The sequence below is a fragment of the Nannobrachium achirus genome, assembly GCF_963921795.1.
Source record: "Nannobrachium achirus genome assembly, chromosome: 1".
NCBI lineage: Eukaryota > Metazoa > Chordata > Actinopteri > Myctophiformes > Myctophidae > Nannobrachium > Nannobrachium achirus.
Window position 1 is genome coordinate 53,572,476 of NC_137810.1, and position 27,082 is coordinate 53,599,557.

The window sequence follows — 27,082 nt, forward strand, 5'->3', positions numbered from 1 at the left end:
AGCCCGCCACCACTCCTTCTTGGACCGCACCGTTGTTTTTTCTTCTTTGTTTCCCCCCCCCCAGGTCATTAGCTCACCGTGATTATCTGGATCTCCGTTGGGATAGAGTGGTAGTTTTGGCCGAGCATCGATCTCCCTGTGCGTTTCGTGTGCGCGATCCGTGCGCATAATAATCCAAGCATATAATCCAAGAATGACTGAACAGTCGATGTGACCATTTTGGCTAGCTTAGCCCTTAGCACTCCATGCTAATGTTATCCTCCAAACAGTAAACGGACGGCAGCCAAGGAAGTATGAAGAAGGAAAGGCCATGACGTCACCTCTGCTTCATGTCAGAGAAGCCATGCGCTATCGCTGGACGTGTGGTGACTAGGGAAGGTTAGACGATCGCCGATTTTCTGATAAAATCATTTATTTCGTTTTTAATGACAAAGTACGGTAAAAGACGGCGCGGCTGAGACACCCTTGCTCAGATGTCCGGTATATTCCGGTTTTAATATTAAGGGGCTCCCCGTGGCTTGGAAAGGGTTAATAAACTTGACCTTTCTCTATACTTAGTCTGCTCTTTTTCCCCTCTACGCCAAAGCTCTTTGCTAAAGATAGCCGATCTACAAGCTCACAACGCTTCGCAGTGCGAGGCGTTGTCTGCAAGGCGTTGTGAGCTTGTAGATCTGCTATTTTTTTAGCTAAAGTTCTCAGAATATGGACGCTAGGGTTCAAGTGGTCAATATAAAAAAGGAGATAAAAGTTTAATATCACGCAAAGATTTGGAGGACCCCCTGTAGTAACTCTGAGGACCACCTAGGGGACCCGGACCCCCTGTTGAAGACCCCTGGTTTATGCACTGACACAAGAGTCTTGCCCCGCCCAGCTGTAGTCAGCTGTCAGTCAGTTCTGTTCTCATTCCTCATTCTCATATCTGCTGATCATTATGTCACATGACTGCAATACTCCAATCAAAGCTCTCGTTCAGTAGGGAAGGCTCCTTCCCATTCAGAACGGGTACACATTATTGTGTATCATTATTTTATGCTTTAACTATTGAAAAATAGCAGATATACAAGCTCACAGCGTGGCACCGAGTGCCGCGCTGCAAGCTTGTAGATCTGCTATTTTTGAAAAATCTTGAAAATTAGAATTTTGACCCGATTCTATGAATGTCTTTTGAATCCTTTTTGAAAAACCTATATGTTTCTATGTCAGAAATCTGGCCAGCCATCGTCAAAGAAAAGGTCCTTTTCACTTAACTGGAGCTCAGTTAGTCTGCTCTTGAGAGACTACTATGTCAGTGGTCTCAAACCTTTTCATGTGAAGGACCCCCAAAATGATATTTATTTGGCCACGGACCCCCATCTCAAAATATCTAGTTTCAGGGACCACCCAGAAGCAACATTTGAGTTACAATCGTTCGCTTTGAAAATACATATATTCAAAGATTTGCACACATTTTCACGACTTTTTCAAAAAATAGCGAGTGCCGCGCTGCGAGCTTGTAGATCTGCTATTTTTCACTGGTTAAAGCATTCAATAATTCTAGGCCTAAATGGGTTAAATACGGTTCGCTTTCTCTGCCTATGCTTGGTTATCCGAAGCCTCGGATACTCACTGCTAGCCGCCTCCTCCACCCCAGCCTCCACCTTTGATTAGTCTGGCTAAGCTCAAATACTTGTGATCTGTCTGTCGATTAAAGGTGTATTCAGTGATAATGAAAGTGGCCGGGGGTCATCTTGTCCCTTACTGGCCTTACATCGTGGAAATGTTTAGATTTTTGGAGATTTTTCACGCCATTATAATGTTCTCGTTTTGATCATTAGACCCAATCACTGAATATCAGTAGGCCTACGTCCCAGCTTCAGGATATGTATGATACTGATTTACTACGAGACTGTGGCATTTTATGAGTTCAGTAGTTTACAATCTAGGCATTTAGCAGACGTTCTTAATTCAGAGCGACTCTGGTCCTCAAAACTTTTATTTTGACCATCATAACTAAACATCATAACATAACTACGGCCATACTCTACCCTGATTGGTCGAGCACTGGCTGGCCACCTCTGAAAACCGAATCTAGCTAACACGGGCCATGGTGGAAATCCTTATATGGTCAGCACACATTCTAGTGAGGAGAATGAATGAAAAATGTACCAATTATATTTTTATTTGAATGAAATACAATCACTGAATATACCTTTAAGTTACGTGTCAATGTATTGCTATTGTTCTGCTAGTGTATCCCTATGGGGGGGTCTTGCTTAGCGAGTTAGCGTTCCCATTTATGCCAAAAATGATTAAATCTACTTTAACGGGAGTGTTCCTGGCTAAAATGAAAGAAAACAGCAGATCTACAAGCTTGTGGATTGGCTATTTTCATGACTTTTGCTCTGCACCGCTCTCGTATCGAAAGGACGAAAAAACATAAAAAAGTTGAAAACAGGAAATACGAGGTTTCGTGTGCGATAGCGGCGATATGCAGCTTATTTCCCTGGCTCGCTCCGTACCGTGTGGCCATGACTTATTTAGAGTCCATTGAAGAGGAGCATACCATTACTGGCGAGGATGTCTGTTTAAGTAGGCTGAGAAACTCTATAAGCCACTCAGAGAGAGAGAAGGTGGGACTCCTGCCAGTGCCATAACATCACAGAAAGCTGCTGTCATGGTCTGGAGGGTGCTCACCGCCTTCCTGCACCTCGAAAAATACCTTTAATTTATGCATATATAAAGTTGTCACATTGCGCGAAAATTATAAGTTTTGACACGACGCGTTTGCCCGAGAATCTATTCTGAAATTCTGTCAACCATGTCAGATGATGTACGGAGACGTAAAAGGGGCGGAGGAGTTTAATGCTCCCTTTCCCTCCGAAAAAACGAGTCCAGCTGCCCGTAGATGTAGCGCAGACGCCCACCTCTCTAAATCACCCACGCGGCGCTCTGCCTTTACACAAAGCGCCGGTAGCACTTTGAGATCCCCTCCACCAACCCCCTCCCCCACCCGCCCCGATTTGGAGGTAAATGTGTGGGCATTAACCTCTTATTTTAAGCCATTTAATCCGGGTACGCGTCGTTGCGCATCATTTTATGCGTTAACCATTGAAAAATAGCAGATATACATGCGAGCTTGTGGATCTGCTATTTTTGAAAAAATCGTGAAAATGTGTGCAATTCTTTGAAAGTTTTGACCCGATTCTATAAGTGTCTTCTGAATCCGTCTAAGGTTTTTTGAAAAAGATATGTTTTGATATATATATATTTTTTTGAGCGGTGGTCACAACGCTCCTATACGTGGCCGTGTGTGTGGGTATGCGTGTCTGTAGCCTGCAGTAACCTTTTCTGACCACACATGTTAAGGGAGGGGCGCTGTTGTTCAGACTCACATTCACACACACACACACACACGCACGCACACACACACACACACACACACACACACACACACACACACACACACACACACACACACACACACACACACACACACACACACACACACACACACACAGCCTCCACCGCTCAGTTCACACAAGTGTGATTTTTTTTTCTGTTTTGAGTGTTTTCAACAGTGATGTTGTTGAATTGCTTCTGTAATGTGCTACTCGACGACACTGTAAATGAGTTTAACGACTGAATATGTTTCTATGTCGGCCGGTGCTCAAACATTTTCATGTGAAGGACCCCCAAAATGATATGTATTTGGCCATGGAACCCCCCCCCCCCAATCTCAAAATATTGTATCAGGGACCCCCCAGGAGCAAATATTTGAGTTACAAATGTTCGCTTAAAAAAATATATATTATATTCAAAGACTTGCACAAATCGTCATGATTAAAAAAAAATAGCAGATCTACAAGCTCGCAGCGCGGCACTCGGTGCCACGCTGTGAGCTTGTATATCTGCTATTTTTCAATAGTTTAAGCATTCAATAATTCCAGACCTAAATGGGTTAATTATCGGTATAACCTCTGCTACCAACCCCCTGCCGCTGCCATGCGCCCACGGAAAACAACATAAAAAAAAAAGTGCTTGTGTGCCGGCGGTGTGACAGCACGAGACGCGCCGCAAACAAAGAGGCTCAGAGGTTAAGGGTGTTACTCTGAAAACAATGCAACATCCATTTGATCAACAGATGCAAGGCATTTAAGCTTGATGGCGCATAAGCCGTTTGCCAGATGGTTCCGTTGATTAGAGCATGTATCCTTACAATGATGCATGATGATGCTTTTTTGAAAATAACGTTCGGCAGGTGCGGTCGCCCGAGCACCACGGAACACATCATAAAACGGAAGTGGAACCGGGAGGGGCTACAAGGGGGCAGGGGCGTCACAAGGGGGGGGGGGGGGGGGGGGGGGGGAGTGGGACTGAGTTACTAGGGCCCAAGGTGGTGGAGGGGGCCTTAATTACAGAGTGCCGCGCTGCGAGCTTGTAGATTTGCTATTTTTGAAAAGTCGTGAAAATGTGTGCAAATATAATGGGGTTTTTTAAGCAAACATTTGTAACTCAAATTTTGCTTCTTGGTGGTCCCTGGAACTAAATGTTTTGAGACGGGGGGTCCGTGGCCAAATAGATATCATTTTGGGGGTCCTTCACATGAAAAAGTTTGAGCACCACTGGCATAGAAACATATGTTTTTCAAAAAACCTTAGAAGGATTTCAAAGACATTTTTAGAATCGGGTCAAAAATATTCAAAGAATTGCACAAATTCTCACGATTTAAATAGCAGATCTACAAGCTCGCAGCATGGCAGTCGGTGCCGCACTGTGAGCTTGTATATCTGCTATGTTTCAATAGTTAAAGCACAAAATAATGCGTAATAATGCGTTCCCAGTCTAAATGGGCTAAACCCCCTCCCGCTATGAAGAACATTCATGGCGGGCCCGCAGTGAATCCTTGTACCCAGGGCCCAGAATTTGGTGCGACACCCCTGACGATACGAGGGGGACCGCGAGAGAGAGGAAGGGAGAGAGAGAGAGATAGAGTGCGTAGAGACGTAGGGAGTGCAGAGAGAGAGAGAGATGTGGATCCCACTGGGGAATAGGGGGAGGGGGAACATGTAGTGTCAAGGATGCTTTGTTAGGTCGATCACACGAGCAAGAAGTGTGTAATCAAAGTCACTCTGATGTCATGTTGCAAGGCCCTGACCTACATTGATTGAATGCATACACACACACACACACACACACACACACATACACACGAACACACTTACACATTATACGAAAACACATACATCCTGTATACATTCACCCCCACCACACACACACACACACACACACACACACGCGCACACACACACGCACGCACACACACAAACACTTACTTTACACATGCCAATGCACTGCACACACAGGCCCCGCAACGCAAATGCCGCAGGAATCTCCATTGAATGCCATAGCGTGGGTTATGTCATTGATGGAAGTGGGTTTATATTGGGGTCAGAGGCATGATGCAGGACTATTCCGCGGTGACTAATGCCACGGCCTGAACCTAATGAGCTGTTTGACATAGTGGTAGGAGACCACCCGTGGGCCCGGGGGCGCAACCACGCCTGGATGACAACACGGAACTGACTGACTTGACTTACCGACTGGCTAACTGCTTTACGAGCCGCTTGGCTGCATTGGCTTTTTCCATTTCGTCTTTGCGTTCCCGCGGCAGCCTCTTGACAATATAGCGAGGGTTTTGGCTTGAAAACAAAACCCAGGATCCGATTTCACCATAGATCAGGGGTCTTCAACGTTTTCAGGCCAAGGACCCCTTAGTTGAGAGAGAGATGAAGCAGGGACCCCCACAATCTGTTCGTAGATATACAGTAGTTTCATTGTTTGACAGCACGATCATCAGTGTATGTTAATGTGTGTTTTCAGATATTTAACCACTTGAACGGTTAATACTTAATAAACTTGACCTTTCACTGTACTTAGTCTGCTCTTTTCCCCCTGTCCAAAGCTCTTTGCCGAAAATAGCCGATCTACAAGCTCACAACGCCTCGCGCTGCGAGGCGCTGTGAGATTATAGATCTGCTATTGTTGGCTAAAATTCTCAGAATATGGTCACTAGGGTTCAAGTGGTTAATATAAGAAAGGGGGAAAAAAACAAGTTCCTATCACACAAAGATTTGTAGGACCCCCTGTAGTAACTCTGAGGACCCCCTAGGGTTCCCGGACCCCCTGTTGAAGACCCCTGCCATAGAGTTCAGAGGGTTTAGATACTGTATATAATAAATTATGCTACAAAAATGCACCATCCGACAGCTTTCATTGGGATAGTACCTAAATATCTCATCTGAATTTCACTACCCTTGCAATTTTCCTCTCTTTGGCTTTAAGAGACGTGTTGAGTACATCGTGTCCTGGGCAAGTGATTGGATATTTAGTACTTTTTGCATTTTTAAAAATCTATCGGTAATATACGGCGCACTAAGATGTGTAATATAGGACATTTACACAGATATTTAAGATGACCTTTCAAAAAAAAGCTGCCCTTCTAATATTCCAATTCTTTATTAATATTTGAAAGAACAGCATATTCTTACAGACATTTTTGCCTTTGAATCTAAATGTGTCAATTAGAATGAAAGCGTCCGTTTTGAATGCTTATGTCTTTGCGCTGGTAATGACGGCACTCTCAAACATGGGTCCAACCGTCCCTGTTGATGTGAATGCATGATTAGCATAATAAATACCCATGTTGCATATGATGGGCTCTTTCATGGAGCAATCATTGCAGAGGGTAAGTCAACAGTTTTCGCCTCTCGGATGCAGATTGCAATACTTGCGAATATCATCATGTTTCCATATAGCGTGAATACCTTTGGGATATACCGGCGTAAATGTGGTTTCACTTTAGGAGAATTACGCAAGAATTACTCTTAATCGTGCATGGAAAATACCAGATTGACAAGCTTACAAAGCGTGGAGCCGTGACACACCGCCAGCTTGTAGATCTGCTATTTCCGGGGCGCATGACGCGATGTGCAACCCATGTATGAATCAGGCTTTAGTTTATGCCATATTAGCAGCAGAGGGGTGATAGATAAGGCCTAGCCGTGTAAAATATGTAATGTGCTGACCCATAGCTTCCTATTCACCCATGCCAGAGTGGGAGAACATGTCATTATCCCATTTAGGGCCTAGAATTATTGAATGCTTTAACCAGTGAAAAATAGCAGATATACAAGCTCACAGCGCGGCACCGAGTGCCGCGCTGCAAGCTTGTAGATCTGCTATTTTTGAAAAAGTCGTGAAAATGTGTGCAAATCTTTGAATATACCGGTATGTATTTTCAAAGCGAACATTTGTAACTCAAATTTTGCTTCTGGGTGGTCCCTGGAACTAGATATTTTGAAATGGGGGTCCGTGGCCAAATACATATCATTTTGGGGGTCCTTCACATGAAAAGGTTTGAGCACCACTGACATAGTAGTCTCTCAAGAACAGACTAACTGAGCTCCAGTTAAGTGAAAAGGACCCTTTTCTTTGACGATGGCTATAGACAGATTGCTGACATAGAAACAGGTTTTTTCCAAAAATCTTAGAAGGATTCAAAAGACACTTATAGAATCGGGTCAAAATTAAGATTTTCACGATTTTTCAAAAATAGCAGATCTACAAGCTCGCAGCGCGGCACTCGGTGCCGCGCTGTGAGCTTGTATATCTGCTATTTTTTTAATATTTAAAGCATAAAATATTGCGGCATAATGTGTTCAGGCCTAAATGGGATTTATTATGGACCGGTACACACAGGCACAGTGACAGCCACATATTGGCATGCTTGGGAACGCATTGTCAACTCGCTATGAATACAATTTGCGACAATGCAAGGGACCTTATGTCCATAGAGGTATAAAATGAAAATGTCATGTTATTTCCTAGCACAGGATGGTAGGAGATACCCACCCCCCTCTCTCTCGCTCTCTCCATATAGGAGGACATTTGCACGGTCCGCCTACATTATGGTTGGTTGTCGGAATAAATTTCATTAAACCGCGGAGACAAAGATGATGACTATTACGACTCGATGGTATTGTAAGATGTTTGCCTCATGGTCGTACGTTGAAGCACCTCCTAGAACATATATTTCAGGGCGGCAGTGGCTCAGGGGTAGAGAAACGTCATTCGAACATGGGGGGTTCCCGAAGGGTTCCCAGTTCGATCCTGGGCTCCCCCAGAGTTAGTGTCGAAGAGTCCTTGAGCAAGACTCTGAAACCCCTAGTTGCTCCCGGTGAGCAGGTTGGTGCCTTGCATGGTTTCCTCCGCCATCGGAGTATGAATGTGTGTTTGTGAATGGGTGAATGTAATGCGCAATCTCTGTAAAGCGCCTTGGATAAAGACACTATATAAATGCACCATTTACCATTTATATTTCGTCTCTGTCGGGTGGAAACCTAATATGTCTGAAACGGTTACTTATTTTCAGGATTCAATTCAAAGAAATGGCAAAAATAGCAGGTCGGCAAACTCAAGACGCGGCACCTCGCGGCGCTTTTTTTTTCTTGAAAATCTGTGCAATCTGGGGGAGGGGGGGGTCCTTGGAACAAAATATTTTGAGGATGGGGGTCGGCAGTCAAATACATATAATTCGAAGGGGTCCTTGACGTTAAAACGTTTGAGCACCGGCCTATGTTACCACAAGCGATCAGAAGTTTCACACTTCTTTGTTAAATTATTAAGAGCCTTGCCCTGCTAAAAGTGTCATCGCTCTGTTACATACATAACTTGGACCCACGATGCTCCCTGCTGTGCATGCGTCTCCTCCATCCGTGCTACCATGGAACTCTGCGGTCCCAAGGTCCGTCATCACAGCCACCATGCTGCCTCTATCTGTCACACACACACACACACACACACACACACACACACACACACACACACACACACACGCGCACGCACACACTGCTCTGTTTCTACCCCTTATCACTCGCACACTGTGTCCCACTGCTGACCCTGGAACGCGCGTGCACGCTGGCTCTTCACTGTCTATCACACACACACACACACACACACACGCACACACACGCACACACACACACACACACATACATGCACACACGCACGCACGCACACACACGCACGCACGCACGCACGCACGCACGCACGCACGCACACACACACACACACACACACACACACACATATCGTTGGGTAGGGTGTAAACCTTGTATTTATCGTTTTAAAAATGATTAAAACTAGTGAAAATAGCAGATCTACAAGCACACAACGCCTCGCGGTGTGCTTGTAGATCTGCTATTTTCATTAGTCTTGTGCTACAGTCGATGAAGCAGGGCTTTGCTTTACGAAAAAACGTACAAATTTGAAACTCGGAGATACAAGGTTTCTGCCCGACAGTGACGATGTGCACGTGCATGCGCGCAAGCGTGCTCACACACAGACACACACGCACACACGCGCAGACACACACACACACGCAGAAAAGACAGTAGTACATACCACTGCAGTCTACTACCGTTTCTACTACCACCACCACTACTACTACTACTACTGCCCGCATGCACAAACGCACACACACACACACACACACACACACGTGCACGCATGCACGCACGTGCACCCGTAGCAGCAGCAGCACTTGCTGCTGCTAAGCCTCGGAAAATTAATTTGCCTGATGATGGAGAGGGTGCATTATGTGGCGGTACAGTAGAGTGTGCGTGTGGCCCGAGCAGACTAGCTGTCTCTAGCCCTCAGAATGGGAGCGGCTGTGCCGTGGTCTCCTGGGTCCTGGTGGGGAGAATGGGCCGGAGCTGCAGTCTAATTCATCACAGCTCCGCAGGAAACAAGCAATCGGCAGGGAGGGCTTTAAAAAAAAGAGAGTAAAAAGAAGGAGAAAAAAAGGAAAACCGGTGCAAAAGACACAACAGCTCTCACCGGACCCGGGGGTTCAATTCCCCTGGTCACTGCAGTTGGCTGCTCTGAGAGTGTCAGCTTCCCTTCACGACTTTAAATGCTGAGGCCAGGAGAGGAGAGGAGAGGAGAGGAGAGGAGAGGAAGAGGGAGAGGGAGAGGGAGAGGGAGAGGAGAGGAGAGGAGAGGAGAGGAGAGGAGAGGAGAGGAGAGGGAGAGGGAGAGGGAGAGGAGAGGAGAGGAGAGGAGAGGAGAGGAGAGGAGAGGAGAGGAGAGGAGAGGAGAGGAGAGGAGAGGAGAGGAGAGGAATAGGAGTGGATTGGAAAGAAAAGCAGGAAAGCAATAGGAGAGGAGTGGAGAGGAGTAATGGAAGTATGGGAAGACAAACACGGAGAAGGGGGGAAAAAAACAGGAAAAGAGAACAAGACAAGAGAGAAAACAAGAGCGTATAGGAGAGAGGAGGAGGAGGAGAAGCCGGTCTGTGGGTGGATGAGATGTGTGCGAATAGCTCTCAGAAGGTGGGAGGTTTTCAGCATGCGATGCCGCGGCATATTTACCAATGCATTAGCATACATCTTGGTGTATATTATCATGTGTATATACTGCCAGGGATCATGTGCCCTATGTGGGACACCTCCTATAGGGTAGGGGGGAGGGATGGGATGGGTCTCGGTCTTTTTACCGAGGCACCAGATTGCCAGGGATATGGCATGCTCTGGAAGGGTTTCCGTGACAACCTGGGTAGAATTTACCACCATCCAATCGGCGAGCCAGCCAGGGGCTTCCAGATTGAGAGGTGGTCCTCAGGGGGGCCGTTCTTCAAGCGAGAGCTCGGATGCTTTTTCGCCACAGAGAAGCGCCCCCCCACCCCACCCCACACATCACACAGTGAGATTCTGCCTCCAAAATGGGCACTTTCATGTTCCCAGCGTGATTGGAAACACTTCTCCAAAAGGAGGGTCCTTTCAAATTCATTGAATGAGAGCTGGGGAGAGAGAGGGGGACGACCGCGAGGCGCGAGCGAGCGTTCCAATTCCTATTCCGCTCATGAAGCGTCCTAGCAGTCTGTCGTCGCCTCGCAGGCAACGCAGGGTTATTTGTTATGTTATGACCTATTCAACCATTTGTCAAAACCTCAACAGAACAGTTGTGATTTTTTTCATATTTTTTGGTCTGTTTTTTATATGACGTATATAAAAGCAAGAAGAATCTTTTGTGTGTGTTTTTTTTTTTTTTGCTATACCCGCTCATCCAAGCAAATCTCTCTGTAATCTCTCCCCTATCTCCTCCGGATCTTTTTTATCTCATTGAGACCTCAAAAATACAAAAAATAAAGTCATATAAATCCCAAAGGTTTTCTGAAAAACCTATGTTTCTATGTCAGTGGCGCTCAAACTTTTTAATGTCAAAGACCCCTAGGATTATATGTGATTGACCACGGACCCTAACCTCAAAATATTTTGTTCCGGGGACCCTGAGAAAGAAATATTTCAGTTACAAATGTTTTGCTTAAAAAATATGTACCGTATATTCAAAGATTTGCAATCATTTTCATGATTTCTAAAAAAAATAGCAGATCTACGAGCTCGCAGTGAGCTTGTATATCTACTATTTTTCAATAGCTAAAGCATAAAATAATGGTTAAAGTGGTTCAAATCTAGGATGCGCTCCCGGTCTACCCGGGTTATTTTATTTCTTTCTGTTTTTTCCTCGCCTCCTCCCTGAAGTTGCATAGCGGTTTCATCATCATCCCGAGTGAGCGGTGCGAGCGGTGGGGAGCCAGCAGGGTATCGCACAAACACTTCCGACAGGCTCATTTTTCACAGGTTGACTTCCACAGCTATCCTGCAGGATGTGTCACCGCCACCACAAACCACGGATATGTGACAGACCTCGCGTCGCACACCCCGCATATTAGAGAGATGTAGTGTAGCTAGGAAGGTTGTGCAAGAGTCTGTGTACTTGCGCGTTAGTTTGTATGTGTGTGTGTGAGTGAGTGCGTGTGTGAGGGAGGGAGTGAGTGAGTGTGTTTGCAATTGCATTTCTACCTGCGTGTGTGTGTGCGTGTGTGCGTGTGTGTGTGTGTGTGTGTGTGTGTGTGTGTGTGTGTGTGTGTGTGTGTGTGTGTGTGTGTGTGTGTGTGTGTGTGTGTGTGTGTGTGTGTGTGCGTGCGTGAGTGAGTGTGTGTCCTCCGTGGCTGTCCAGTGCAATATGTGTACTTCATGTTTTCTCTCTGTACGTGTGCATGTTTACAGTGTAACCAATGTGTGCCCCAGTCCCGGTATGGCATATGTTTTTGTTGTTTGTGTACAGTACACATACATGTACACACCCATGTACATGAGTACAGTATATACTATACATATATATGTGTGTGTGCGCGCGCGCGCGTGCGTGCGTGCGTGCGTGTGTACAAGTCGTTGCAGTCGGATGGAATCGTCCTGTATGTCCAACTGTTAACAAAAACTTTTCAGGATTCAAATTCGAAAAATAGCAAATACAGACAGTCTACTTGTAGATGTTTGCTACTATGGGGTGACACTAGTATGACGAATTAGGGCATTCATTTACAAGCAAAGTGTAAGAAGTTAAAATACAGAGATGTGCGCTTTCTGCCTGGCGACAGTGACTACGTCTACAACAGTACATACAGTATAGTATAGCTGTACAGTATATACAGTACAGCTCTCTGAATATGTAGTTGATGCAGTAACCAGTGTTGATTTCGTAGACTAAAACTATGACGAAAAATGTTCGTCGGCTACCTTTTTTCACGGATGAAAACCAAATGAAAACTATTTAAAAACTAAGCTATGATATGACTAAAACTATGACTAAATATATTGACAATTATTGCGACCATCAGGTCGCAGTTACTATCAAAACCTCCACTGGCTGTCAGTCAGTCAGTCAGTCTGTCAGTCAGTCTATCTGTCACACGTCACACGTCACACTTTTGCCCTTCTCATATCTCCGCCACCGTTGCCCGATCCATGCCAAAATTTGCACACACACTCCTTGCCTGCCAAACCACTACCTCCAGGCACCCCAACGGGGCTTCTCACGGGAAATTCCCGAGGACCACGACTCCTGGTGCTCCAGAACGGATTCAAAACCCCCGCCACTGCCACACCGCACATAAAATGCCGTAACTCGGCCTAAGAGCAACCGGAAGAGCCGGGGCCGGTACCCACACGTCCACTGGTAATACTTAATGCTACTAACTCTTTTTATGCCTTTCCCAAACTACTTTGGGAGTTAATAGCGCATTGTATGGTGCCTAAGCCGAACCAGTTAGGGAGTTATACTGTATTTACACAACAGTAACCCTATTAAGTCTTACCGTAACGTCGGGCCTACCCGTGGATGTTGGCCGTTGACCACGGTTTGTTTACATTACGCCGCCGGATTCCTCCATTTAATCCAATGCATCATGCTGACTTTAAAGCTCCTTATCTCTGATGTATGTTTTTATGGCAGAAAACAACCTCTGTTCATGCCTAAATGGCCAAAGCATGATCCGCTAACATTAGCTTTAGGCTATACAGGGAGATTTCTCACAACTTCCTGCCTATAGTCATGTGACACGTGAACGTGATGACGCGCACGCACAGGGGCGTTGCGCAATGCAGTGCAGGGTGAATGGTGGCATTGTACGGCGGGTATCTGGCTCCATCTAGTGGCATTAATTATAGTGCAGAGCCCAGGGACATGCTGGCCATTGGGAAAAGCAGGACAACTCCCGAATGGCCGGTTCATTCCCGGCCAGTCCAGGCCGGACATTAGGAAAAAATTAAACTGTTTGCACAAAAGTGGTGAAAACAGTCGATCTACAAGCACACAACGCCTCGCACCGCGAGGCGTTGTGTGCTTGTAGATCTGCTGTTTTCACTAATTTAAATCATTTTTTAAATGATAAATAGGCTACAAAACAAACGGTTATGGACATACAAGGTTTCCACCCGACAACGACGAAATATAACTAATGTAACTGGCCCACTGGCTTGTCACTTGTCATGATCTGAAACGGCAAATCTTTGAGTAGCAGCAGCTACTATATCTCTCTCTATAGCGCGCAATGAGGGCCTCTCCAATTCTTTTTCCCGGGCTGAATCAGGGGCCCAGCACGTCCCTGGCAGAGCCTAACAAAAGTTTCCATGAAAGAGTGTCAGTAGTGAACAGCAGTCAGTCACACCAGCGCTCCTCTCCTCTCCTCTCTCCCCCCCACCAGGCCTCAGCTCTCCGCCAGCCAACATCACCACCTCGGCCGTGCCCAGCATGGTGAACGGGCTGACGCCCCTGGTCAACGGCTTCACGGGCATCCCCCACCATCAGCCCAACGGACACCCGGCCACCGTGGAGACCGTCTACACCAACGGCCTGCCGCCATACTCCACCCAGAGCCCCACCGCCGCAGACACCCTCCAGCAAGCCTTCACCGGGGTACAGCAATACACAGGTGGGTGGGGTCATGTGTTCACCGGGGTACAGCAATACTAAGGTGGGTGGGTGGGGTCCGGTCCTCTCTGCGTCGCCACGTGTTTCTTTAACAGGCCGAACCGTACCTTTATTCAGTACATGTTTTACTTAAAGTTGCTGTATGTACATAAGCAGGAAAAAGGCAATTGCTTTTTATTTTTATTTTTTTATTATTATATTCAGAAGGCTAACCATGCTTCCTTAAGAAATGTTGTCTCTGTGAAACACTTCCTGGGGCCACAATCTGCCTCCAAAACTATTATTTTTATCTGTGAGAAGTTCTGTCATTGGTCGATAGACAGATAGCCTGCACTGGTTTTCACCAATCAGGGTCGCCTCTTGTTCGGATTGGTTAGACCTGTCTGTCAATCTTTTTAGCTCCGGGTCGGCTGGTTTGTGCACCAATGAGCTGCTAGTGACAGAGCTTCTTACAGATAAGATAATAATTTTGGAGGCAGACAGCGGCTCCTAGAAGCGCCACAGAGACTAGATTTTTTTAGGGAGATAGACGTCTGAATCTTACAATAAATGCGAGAAGTCTCTGCGTGTGTGCATGTGTGTATGTATGTATGTACTGGTATGTAATCCGCGTATCTCGAGAACCGTTCGTCCCACCGGCTTCAGATGCACGCACGTACCCCGCCGTGGCGCGGAGTGCCGTGCCCGGCCTCGACCCGACACGGCGCGCGGTTTTCCCGAACCGGCGCGAAACGTTCGGAATCACTGTATGCGGAGCTGATTGTTGACATCAGGCTGTTTCTGAGGAAACCGGCGCAAGCGCTGACTCATTGTGACATCACTTCTTAAAAGACTCTGACATCACGTACTCCACATGAGTCAACAAAAAATGCCATGGTTACGTATTGAATGTCATCAGTATGACGTGTCCTGATGTCACAGATCTAGCTGCTGACATCTGCATGTTCTGCTTAAAGAAGAAACAAACAAAAAGCGACAGAGATCTCCATATAGGTATGGGCATGAAAGGGGAACAGATCTCCATATATGGGCATGAAATGGACGCAGACAGAGATACAAATATCTCCATATATGGGCATAAATGGACACAGGCAAACATATGGTCAAAACGGGTCTTATGGCAACAGGTATAATGGGGTTTGCATTATAGGGTAGGGCATTCACAGAGATCTCCATATATGGGCATAAAATGGATGCCCGTATGCGGAGCTGATGTCTGACATAGAGTTTTCCGGAACCAGCACTGTGTCTGTAGAGATCTCCATATATGGGCATACATGGACACAGGCAAACAGATGGTCAAAACAGATCCTATGACAACAGGTATAATGGGGTTTGCATTAAACGGTGGGGCATTCATTCCCTATTTACGGTACATCGTTCCCGAGTAGGCCGGTCCCCGACTAGACACTTGGTCGCCTGACAGACACACAGAGATCTCCATATATGGGCATAAAATGGACGCAGACAGAAAGATACAGATATCTCCATATATGGGCATAAATGGACACAGGCAAACAGAGTATAATAAAATAAAAATGAAAAATAAGCAATTGCCTTTTTCCTGCTTATGTCAGCAAAAAACTACATATAGCTACTTTAAAGTTGGAGTGGCATGATTTTTTCATCCCTAAAACATGATGATCAGATATTATGATTATACTAGGAGGAAGATTTTTCCCAAAAAGTGTACAAAAAAATGTAAAAATTATGTTTTTAGTGGCCACACCCAGCAGTTAATTAATTATGCCTGGTTGTCAGGTGGGTGGTGACCCAGCTGAAGTTAGCCACACCCACAGCGTTGGGTGTATGGTAAAGGGAGAGGGGATGATTTTATGATGTCATTAAATCTGTGTTTTTCGATAGTTTTTCTTTTGACTCAGAGGCTTTCAGCTTTCAGGAAGAAACCAAAAATACACAGGGAAGGAAAGTGTGCACATTATAACCCCACCTGATGTTCTATTAGAGTAATGTTAACTCCATAGACACATACAAAACAGAAAAAGTACAAAACTATGGCCCCACCTCTAAGTAAAAGTACTAGTAAGACGCCTCAGGGCGACAAGCGACCTCGCCCTGAAGGGCGAGATCGTGCCACAGTGATGTAAACATCAGGGTGTGTGGACATCAGGGATCTCCATATATGGGCATACAAGGGATTTCTTCCCCTGTCATCACAGGGATCTCCATATCTCCATATATGGGCATACACATCAGTATGACATCACACTGCTGACATCAGCATGACATCACAGTACACAAATGAGCATTATAATACACATCAGCATGACATCACACTGCTGACATCAGCAAGACATCACAGTACACAAATGAGCATTATATAAGACGAGAGATGAGAACACATCCATCACTTCAGTATGAGCCTTACAACACAGATATCTCTGAGGGATCCTCAGATCCATTATTCATGGACATCAGCGATGTGGACATCAGGGATCTCCATATATGGGCATAAAAGGGATTTGTCTACTCCAGGTGTTGGATTCACCAGGGAAAGAATCATCAGACCTGTTGCTATGCAGCAGTACTCCTCTAAGCAAGTTCAAGAAGCCAAGAAGAGGCAAGGAACAATCATGGAACACAACAGAGGCCTCGGTGAACTCCACACCAGACCGCAGCTCCTTGCCCCGCAGCTCCTTGGCTGCCATCACACCCCCCCATCACACATTTCAGTGTCCCCTGTTGGAGCCAAAGAACAGACACCAGACTTGGAGACATATAATATTCCTAAGGCCAGACGTCGAACTCTGAATGCTCAGTCTAAAGCGAGGAGAAGGAAAAATGGGACTCCAGCCACACCTAGGCACAGCAGAAAGGGACAGGAGCTAGAGGGTAGCGATACTAAGAGACCCAGATTTGAACTCCAGGAGGTGGAATCACCAGAAAAAGTCAATCTCCATTTAGATGAGAGCTCGATGTCCTTGGATCTGTCCATAGAGCTGAGTAATAATTATGAAGAACAGTTGGATTCTTTCTGTAAGCTGGATGAGGAGGAGGAGGAGGAGGTAGAAGAGGAGCTACCCAATCTCTTGATGCATACAAAGCCTCCATCGATTACAGTGGGAGAATTCGTTTGGTGCAAGTTTAGGAATTTTCCCTTTTGGCCAGCGGTGGTGAAAAGTATGAACCGCAGGTTGAAAAAAGCCAGCATTGTTTTCATTGATGGACCACTGATGGACAAGATTTGCAAAGGCTTGACGGTGTCTCTGAAGACCTTGACGCCTTTTGACTGTGAAGAGAGCAGCCAGTTTGTGTGTGAGGCCAAGGAAAAGTATGACGCTTCCATTAAATGGTCCCTAGACATGATAAGCGACTACAGAATGCGTATTGCATGCGAACATTTCACTGGATCATTCATTGAATACATCGATCATGATATGAGTTACCCAGTGAGGAGGACCTTCCTCCAGGGCTCTGGGGAGACACCAACCATCTCCAGTGACCTCCTGAAGATGGAGGCGTTTGGGGATCATGAGGAGAAGGGGAGGAGCGCAGAGGAGAAGACTGAAGTCCTCAGGCCGTCTAAGAGGCGTCTCCCTGATCGAACCTGTGCTGCCTACAACCGAGCCAACGAGAAGCTGGTTTATTACATCGTTAACAGACGCATGGTAGAGGAAAGACTGCTGGCGGTGATCAGTGGACAGCAGCGATCCACCTGGCTGCACTCATTTCTGGAAATCAATCGGAACAGGAAGATGCCCGTGCCCACCTATCTGCAGGATGACAACCATGTAGAGAAGGTGTACAGATACCTGAAAGAGGTCTTCGACGCAGCCCCGCTCACCGCGCCCTGCCTGGCTGATGTGAATGTAAACTTTGTAGAAGAGGTCCGTTTTGTCCTGGACGTGCTGCTGCCTGAGGCAGTCATCCATGCCTTAGCAGGAGTGCACAAAGTGTCCATAGCAGCAGCAGAGGAGAAGTTCCTGAGAGGTCGACAAATAAGCAACAGGGAAAGAGACGAAATATTCTGCTACTAAGTAAAAGTCTGGAATTAAATTGAATTGAGTAAAAGTACAAAAGTAGCCATATGGAGCCATGATCTCCATATATGGGCATAAAAGGGATTTGTTCCCCTGGCATCACAGGGATCTCCATATCTCCATATATGGGCATAAAAGGGATTTGTTCCCCCTGGCATCACAGGGATCTCTCTAACAGGGCATCATTAATATTGACTAAAGCGGCCGAGCGTCTAGTCGGCGACCAGGCCAACTCGGGAACGATGTAAATAGGTAATGAATGCCCCACCGGCCCACCCTTTAATGCAAACCCCATTATACCTGTTGTCATACGACCTGTTTTGACCATCTGTTTGCCTGTATCCATTTATGCCCTTAAATGGAGATATCTGTCTATGTTCTGCCCATATATGGAGATCTCTGTATCTGTCTGTGTCCCTTTTATGCCCATACATGGAGATCTTTGCCCTTTGGGCGGCCAAGCGTCTAGTCAGGAAATGACTATAGGAAATGAACAGACAGATACAGATATCTCCATATATGGGCATAAATGGACACAGGCAAACATAAAATTAAGCAATTGCCTTTTTCCTGCATATGTCAGCAGAAAACTACATATAGCAACTTTAAAGATGGGGTGGCATGATTTTTTTACCCCTAAAACATGATGATCAGATATTATGATTATACTAGGAGGAAAATTTGTTTCCCAAAAAGTGCACAAAAAATGTTAAACATTATGTTTTTAGTGGTCACACCCAGCAGTTCATTAAGTATGCCTGGTTGTCAGGTGGGTGGTGACCCAGCTGAAGTTAGCCACACCCACAGTGTTGGGTGTATGGTAAAAGGAGAGGGGATGATTTTATGATGTCATTAAATCTGTGTTTTTCGATAGTTTTTCTGTCTTTTGACTCAGAGGCTTTCAGCTTTCAGGAAGAAACCAAAAATACACAGGGAGGGAAAATGTGAGCACATTATAACCCCACCTGATGTTCTATTAGAGTAATGTTAACTCCATAGACACATACAAAACAGAAAAAGTACAAAATATGGCGCGACCTCTTTAAGTAAAAGTACTAGTAAGACACCTCAGGGCGACAAGTGACCTCGCCCTAAAGGGCGAGATCGTGCCACTGTGATGTGGACGTCAGTGTTTGTGGACATCAGGGGTCTCCATATATGGGCATAAAAGGGATTTCTTCCCCTGTCATCACAGGGATCTCCATATCTCCATATATGGGCATACACATATGACATCACACTGCTGACATCAGTATGACATCACACAGTACACAAATGAGCATTATATAAGACGAGAGATGAGACCCCATCCATCGCGACTGTTACGAAGGTTTTCTATATCATCTTGCCTGTTCCCCCCTACATGGACCTCTACATATGGAGATCTCAACACCAACCTCACTAAACCCTGGATGCCCATATATGGAGATGCCCATATGTGGAGAAACCCATCTTGACCCTGACCTCATCAAGCCTTGGATGCCCATATATGGAGATATCTATATGTGGAGATGCCCATATATGGAGATGCCCATATGGAGAAGCCCATAGATGCAGATTGGATATGACTGACTTGTCATCATGACATCACCAAGAATGACTTAACCACCCTGACTCGTCATCATGACATCACCAAGAATGACTCAACCACTGCGGGTATAAAAGCAGTCACATTCCCATGGTAGATTCAGATTTAACCATCGCACCCGAGAATCTCCAACTCTACCAGCAAGACTATCCACAGATCTTCAAGGACATTTCAACCTCAACCAACTCATATTCAGTTCCCAAGATATTTGGCCTTACAACCCAGATATCTTTGTACCGCACAAACCTTTGACTACCTTGACCATATCGTTAGATATCCCGGCTTAAGTCTAGTCGGACACCACTGTGGCGATCTGTCCATGGAGCTGAGTAATAATTATGAAGAACAGTTGGCTTCTTTCTGTAAGCTGGATGAGGAGGAGGAGGAGAAGGAGGAGGAGGAGGAGGAGGAGGAGGTAGAAGAGGAGCTACCCAATCTCTTGATGCATACAAAGCCTCCATCGATTACAGTGGGAGAATTCGTTTGGTGCAAGTTTAGGAATTTTCCCTTTTGGCCAGCGGTGGTGAAAAGTATGAACCGTAGGTTGAAAAAAGCCAGCATCGTTTTCGTTGACGGACCACTGATGGACAAGATTTGCAAAGGCTTGACGGTGTCTCTGAAGACCTTGCAGCCTTTTGACTGTGAAGAGAGCAGCCAGTTTGTGTGTAAGGCCAAGGAGAAGTATGATGCTTCCATTAACTGGTCCCTAGACATGATAAGCGACTACAGAATGCGTATTGCATGCGAACATTTCACTGGATCATTCATTGAATACATCGACCATGATATGAGTTACCCAGTGAGGAGGACCTTCCTCCAGGGCTCTGGGGAGACACCAACCATCTCCAGTGACCTCCTGAAGATGGAGGCGTTTCGGGATCATGAGGAGGAGGGGAGGAGCGCCGAGGAGAAGACTGAAGTCCTCAGGCCGTCTAAGAGGCGTCTCCCTGATCGAACCTGTGCTGCCTACAACCGAGCCAACGAGAAGCTGGTTTATTACATCGTTAACAGACGCATGGTAGAGAAAAGACTGCTGGCAGTGATCAGTGGACAGCAGCGATCCACCTGGCTGCACTCATTTCTGGAAATCAATCGGAAGAGGAAGATGCCCGTGCCCACCTATCTGCAGGATGACAACCATGTAGAGAAGGTGTACAGATACCTGAAAGAGGTCTTCGACGCAGCCCCGCTCACCGCGCCCTGCCTGGCTGATGTGAATGTAAACTTTGTAGAAGAGGTCCGTTTTGTCCTGGACGTGCTGCTGCCTGAGGCAGTCATCCATGCCTTAGCAGGAGTGCACAAAGTGTCCATAGCAGCAGCAGAGGAGAAGTTCCTGAGAGGTCGACAAATAAGCAACAGGGAAAGAGACGAAATATTCTGTTACTAAGTAAAAGTCCGGAATTAAATTGACTTGAGTAAAAGTACAAAAGTAGCCATTATCCATGGATGAACATCAGGGATGTGGACACATCAGGGATCTCCATATATGGGCATAAAAGGGATTTGTTCCCCTGGCATCACAGGGATCTCCATATCTCCATATATGGGCTCAAAGGGGATTTGTTCCCCCTGGCATCACAGGGATCTCTCTAACAGTGCATCATTAATATTGACTAGAAGCTCGGCGCGGCCGAGCGTCTAGTCGGCGACCAGGCCAACTCGGGAACGATGTAAATAGGTAATGAATGCCCCACCCTTTAATGCAAACCCCATTATACCTGTTGTCATACGACCTGTTTTGACCATCTGTTTGCCTGTATCCATTTATGCCCTTAAATGGAGATATCTGTCTATGTTATGCCCATATATGGAGATCTCTGTATCTGTCTGTCTGTGTCCCTTTTATGCCCATACATGGAGATCTTTGCCCTTTGGGCGGCCAAGCATCTAGTCGGGAAATTACTATAGGAAATGAACAGACAGATACAGATATCTCCATATATGGGCATAAATGGACACAGGTAAACATAAAATTAAGCAATTGCCTTTTTCCTGCATATGTCAGCAGAAAACTACATATAGCAACTTTAAAGATGGGGTGGCATGATTTTTTCACCCCTAAAACATGATGATCAGATATTATGATTATACTAGGAGGAAGATTTGTTTCCCAAAAAGTGTACAAAAATGTTATACATTATGTTTTTAGTGGTCACACCCAGCAGTTCATTACGTATGCCTGGTTGTCAGGTGGGTGGTGACCCAGCTGAAGTTAGCCACACCCACAGTGTTGGGTGTATGGTAAAAGGAGAGGGGATGATTTTATGATGTCATTAAATCTGTGTTTTTCGATAGTTTTTCTGTCTTTTGACTCAGAGGCTTTCAGCTTTCAGGAAGAAACCAAAAATACACAGGGATGGAAAATGTGAGCACATTATAACCCCACCTGATGTTCTATTAGAGTAATGTTAACTCCATAGACACATACAAAACAGAAAAAGTACAAAATATGGCGCGACCTCTTTAAGTAAAAGTACTAGTAAGACGCCTCAGGGCGACAAGTGACCTCGCCCTAAAGGGCGAGATCGTGCCACTGTGATGTGGACATCAGTGTTTGTGGACATCAGGGATCTCCATATATGGGCATAAAAGGGATTTCTTCCCCTGTCATCACAGGGATCTCCATATCTCCATGGGCATACACATCAGTATGACATCACACTGCTGACATCAGTATGACATCACACAGTACACAAATGAGCATTATATAAGACGAGAGATGAGACCCCATCCATCGCGACTGTTACGAAGGTTTTCTATATCATCTTGCCTGTTCCCCCCTACATGGACCTCTACATATGGAGATCTCAACACCAACCTCACTAAACCCTGGATGCCCATATATGGAGATGCCAATATGTGGAGAAACCCATCTTGACCCTGACCTCATCAAGCCTTGGATGCCCATATATGGAGATGCCCATATATGGAGATGCCCATATATGGAGATGCCCATATATGGAGATGCCCATACATGCAGATTCCAGATTGGATATGACTGACTTGTCATCATGACATCACCAAGAATGACTTAACCACCCTGACTCGTCATCATGACATCACCAAGAATGACTCAACCACTGCGGGTATAAAAGCAGTCACATTCCCATGGTAGATTCAGATTCAACCATCGCACCCGAGAATCTCCAACACTACCAGCAAGACTATCCATGGATCTTCAAGGACATTTCAACCTCAACCAACTCATATTCAGTTCCCAAGATATTTGGCCTTACAACCCAGATATCTTTGTACCGCACAAACCTTTGACTACCTTGACCATATCGTTAGATATCCCGGTTTAAGTCTAGTCGGACACCACTGTGGCGATCTGTCCATGGAGCTGAGTAATAATTATGAAGAACAGTTGGCTTCTTTCTGTAAGCTGGATGAGGAGGAGGAGGAGGAGGAGGTAGAAGAGGAGCTACCCAATCTCTTGATGCATAAAAAGCCTCCATCGATTACAGTGGGAGTATTCGTTTGGTGCAAGTTTAGGAATTTTCCCTTTTGGCCAGCGGTGGTGAAAAGTATGAACCGTAGGTTGAAAAAAGCCAGCATTGTTTTCGTTGACGGACCACTGATGGACAAGATTTGCAAAGGCTTGACGGTGTCTCTGAAGACCTTGCAGCCTTTTGACTGTGAAGAGAGCAGCCAGTTTGTGTGTAAGGCCAAGGAGAAGTATGATGCTTCCATTAACTGGTCCCTAGACATGATAAGCGACTACAGAATGCGTATTGCATGCGAACATTTCACTGGATCATTCATTGAATACATCAATCATGATATGAGTTACCCAGTGAGGAGGACCTTCCTCCAGGGCTCTGGGGAGACACCAACCATCTCCAGTGACCTCCTGAAGATGGAGGCGTTTCGGGATCATGAGGAGGAGGCGAGGAGCGCCGAGGAGAAGACTGAAGTCCTCAGGCAGTCTAAGAGGCGTCTCCCTGATCGAACCTGTGCTGCCTACAACCGAGCCAACGAGAAGCTGGTTTATTACATCGTTAACAGACGCATGGTAGAGAAAAGACTGCTGGCAGTGATCAGTGGACAGCAGCGATCCACCTGGCTGCACTCATTTCTGGAAATCAATCGGAACAGGAAGATGCCCGTGCCCACCTATCTGCAGGATGACGACCATGTAGAGAAGGTGTACAGATACCTGAAAGAGGTCTTGGACGCAGCCCCGGTCACCGCGCCCTGCCTGGCTGATGTGAATGTAAACTTTGTAGAAGAGGTCCGTTTTGTCCTGGACGTGCTGCTGCCTGAGGCAGTCATCCATGCCTTAGCAGGAGTGCACAAAGTGTCCATAGCAGCAGCAGAGGAGAAGTTCCTGAGCGGTCGACAAATAAGCAACAGGGAAAGAGACGAAATATTCTGTTACTAAGTAAAAGTCTGGAATTAAATTGAATTGAGTAAACGTACAAAAGTAGCCATATGGAGCCATGATCTCCATATATGGGCATAAAAGGGATTTGTTCCCCTGGCATCACAGGGATCTCCATATCTCCATATATGGGCATAAAAGGGATTTGTTCCCCCTGGCATCACAGGGATCTCTCTAACAGGGCATCATTAATATTGACTAAAGCGGCCGAGCGTCTAGTCGGCGACCAGGCCAACTCGGGAACGATGTAAATAGGTAATGAATGCCCCACCCTTTAATGCAAACCCCATTATACCTGTTGTCATACGACCTGTTTTGACCATCTGTTTGCCTGTATCCATTTATGCCCTTAAATGGAGATATCTGTCTATGTTATGCCCATATATGGAGATCTCTGTATCTGTCTGTCTGTGTCCCTTTTATGCCCATACATGGAGATCTTTGCCCTTTGGGCGGCCAAGCGTCTAGTCGGGAAATGACTATAGGAAATGAATAGACAGATACAGATATCTCCATATATGGGCATAAATGGACACAGGCAAACATAAAATTAAGCAATTGCCTTTTTCCTGCATATGTCAGCAGAAAACTACATATAGCAACTTTAAAGATGGGGTGGCATGATTTTTTCACCCCTAAAACATGATGATCAGATATTATTGCGACCGTAAGGTCGCAGTTTAGTATGAAAACCTCCACCGGCCGTCCGTCCGTCCGTCCATCACACACGTCACACCTTTGCCCTGCTCAATGTATACGTGTAACGCCTGATACTGAGGTGATGTGTCACTGTGACATCACAGATACTGAGGTGATGTGTCACTGTGACATCACAGGTGAGATCGCAGTGATGTCAGATACTCAGAGCAGGGATCTCCATATTTAGGCATAAACAGGTGACATCACAGTGATGTCAGATACTCAGAGCAGGTATCTCCATATATGGGCATAAAATGGATTCTGTTAGGGATCTCCATACTGTATATGGGCATAAAAGGGATTAGTGATGTCAGATACTCAGAGCAGGGATCTCCATATATGGGCATAAAAGGGATTAGTGATGTCAGATACTCAGAGCAGGGATCTCCATATATGGGCATAAAAGGGATTCAGATGGAGATTCAACTTCAATGAGTAACAATGGCAAACTGTCAACTGCCCGTATGTCTTGATAATTGGTAAAACAAACTTTTGGCCTATTTGTGGCTTATCATCACATCCAACCATCTTAAGATACTCAGCTAGTGGGGAATGCTCTCTTCCCTGGTGAGAATTGCCCCTTTATATAGGGCTTGTTTGTGTATTGTATGACATCACGCCACATCATCAGCTGTGGACTCTGTGATGTCATCGTATCTCCATATATGGCCATCTCCGTATATGGAGATATAAGTCGTCCATGCCCAGGTATGGGCTGGTGAGGTTAGACTTTGTGTGATGGGTAGGTTATCTCCATATATGGAGATTCAACATTCCAGGTGTAACTATGGCTGCCCGTATGACGTGAGAGGTGGAGGCGGTCGCTTATCTCCCGATTAGGGAGTCTTACTGGTGATTATACTAGGAGGAAGATTTGTTTCCCAAAAAGTGTACAAAAAATGTTAAACATTATGTTTTTAGTGGTCACACCCAGCAGTTCATTAAGTATGCCTGGTTGTCAGGTGGGTGGTGACCCAGCTGAAGTTAGCCACACCCACAGTGTTGGGTGTATGGTAAAAGGAGAGGGGATGATTTTATGATGTCATTAAATCTGTGTTTTTCGATAGTTTTTCTGTCTTTTGACTCAGAGGCTTTCAGCTTTCAGGAAGAAACCAAAAATACACAGGGAGGGAAAATGTGAGCACATTATAACCCCACCTGATGTTCTATTAGAGTAATGTTAACTCCATAGACACATACAAAACAGAAAAAGTACAGAATATGGCGCGACCTCTTTAAGTAAAAGTACTAGTACCAGTAAGACTCCCTAATCGGGAGATAAGCGTTGGTCGCTTATCTCCACAAATAGGCCAAAAGTTTGTTTTACCAATTATTACACTCTATGTGAACATTTACATCAACAAATCCCAAGTACTATGCAGAACGACCCATTTCAAGTTTTTAATGTACAACAATATTTAGAAAATAGGTCTACAAGCTGACAGTCCTCGTCCCTTATATTCCCATAGGTTATATGGAGATCTCAGTGTTTGTCAGTCCTTGTTCATTTATGCCCATATATGGACATCTCTATATCTACTGTAACAGTCCTTGTCCCTTTATGCCCATATATGGAGATCTCTTAACTGTAAGTCCTTGTCCCTTTTATGCCCATATATGGATATTCCTGATGTCATCAGTATATGAACATATATGGGCTTTCTGATATGCCCATATATGGAGATCTCTTAACTGTAAGCCCTTGTCCCTTTTATGCCCATATATGGATATCCCTGATGTCATCCGTATATGCCCATATATGGGCTTTCTAATATGCCCATATATGGAGATCTCTGTATCTCCATATATGGGTATAAAAGGATACTTCAGGTCTGACATCAGGTTTGTTTATATTGGGTTGCTAGGTTTGACATCACAAACTCTATGGGCCATCTGACCTAGAAATCTATATTTGGGCATAGATGACTCATCGTGACCTCATCACACGTCGACCGCACGTGTGACGTGCGGTCGACCGCACGTGTGACCGACGGACGGCCGGTGGAGGTTTTCATACTAAACTGCGACCTTACGGTCGCAAAGACGCCTCAGCGCGACAAGTGACCTCGCCCTAAAGGGCGAGATTGTGCCACTGTGATG

General features: G+C 45.6%; 4 protein-coding genes across 4 annotated transcripts in view; all 4 read left to right on the forward strand.

Moving 5' to 3' along the window:
* Positions 1 to 27,082, forward strand: part of celf5a (cugbp, Elav-like family member 5a) — a gene marked incomplete at its 3' end in the record, with an annotated part of 549,786 nt that overhangs the window by 502,373 nt on the left and 20,331 nt on the right. Inside the window, exon 8 of the mRNA XM_080733698.1 lies at positions 14,084 to 14,311. Within this exon, the coding sequence (XP_080589824.1) occupies positions 14,084 to 14,311 (228 nt within the window). The remainder of the gene's footprint in view (positions 1 to 14,083; positions 14,312 to 27,082) is intronic.
* Positions 16,848 to 18,308, forward strand: LOC308300981 (PWWP domain-containing DNA repair factor 3A-like; the record flags this gene model as incomplete). The annotated part of the gene is made up of 1 exon (XM_080744877.1): positions 16,848 to 18,308. The coding sequence occupies one exon, from the start codon at positions 16,848 to 16,850 to the stop codon at positions 18,306 to 18,308; it is 1,461 nt and encodes a 486-aa protein (XP_080601003.1).
* LOC308301089 (PWWP domain-containing DNA repair factor 3A-like) lies at positions 20,219 to 21,286 on the forward strand (the record flags this gene model as incomplete). The annotated part of the gene is made up of 1 exon (XM_080744987.1): positions 20,219 to 21,286. The coding sequence occupies one exon, from the start codon at positions 20,219 to 20,221 to the stop codon at positions 21,284 to 21,286; it is 1,068 nt and encodes a 355-aa protein (XP_080601113.1).
* On the forward strand, positions 23,237 to 24,283 carry LOC308301196 (PWWP domain-containing DNA repair factor 3B-like; the record flags this gene model as incomplete). The annotated part of the gene is made up of 1 exon (XM_080745091.1): positions 23,237 to 24,283. The coding sequence occupies one exon, from the start codon at positions 23,237 to 23,239 to the stop codon at positions 24,281 to 24,283; it is 1,047 nt and encodes a 348-aa protein (XP_080601217.1).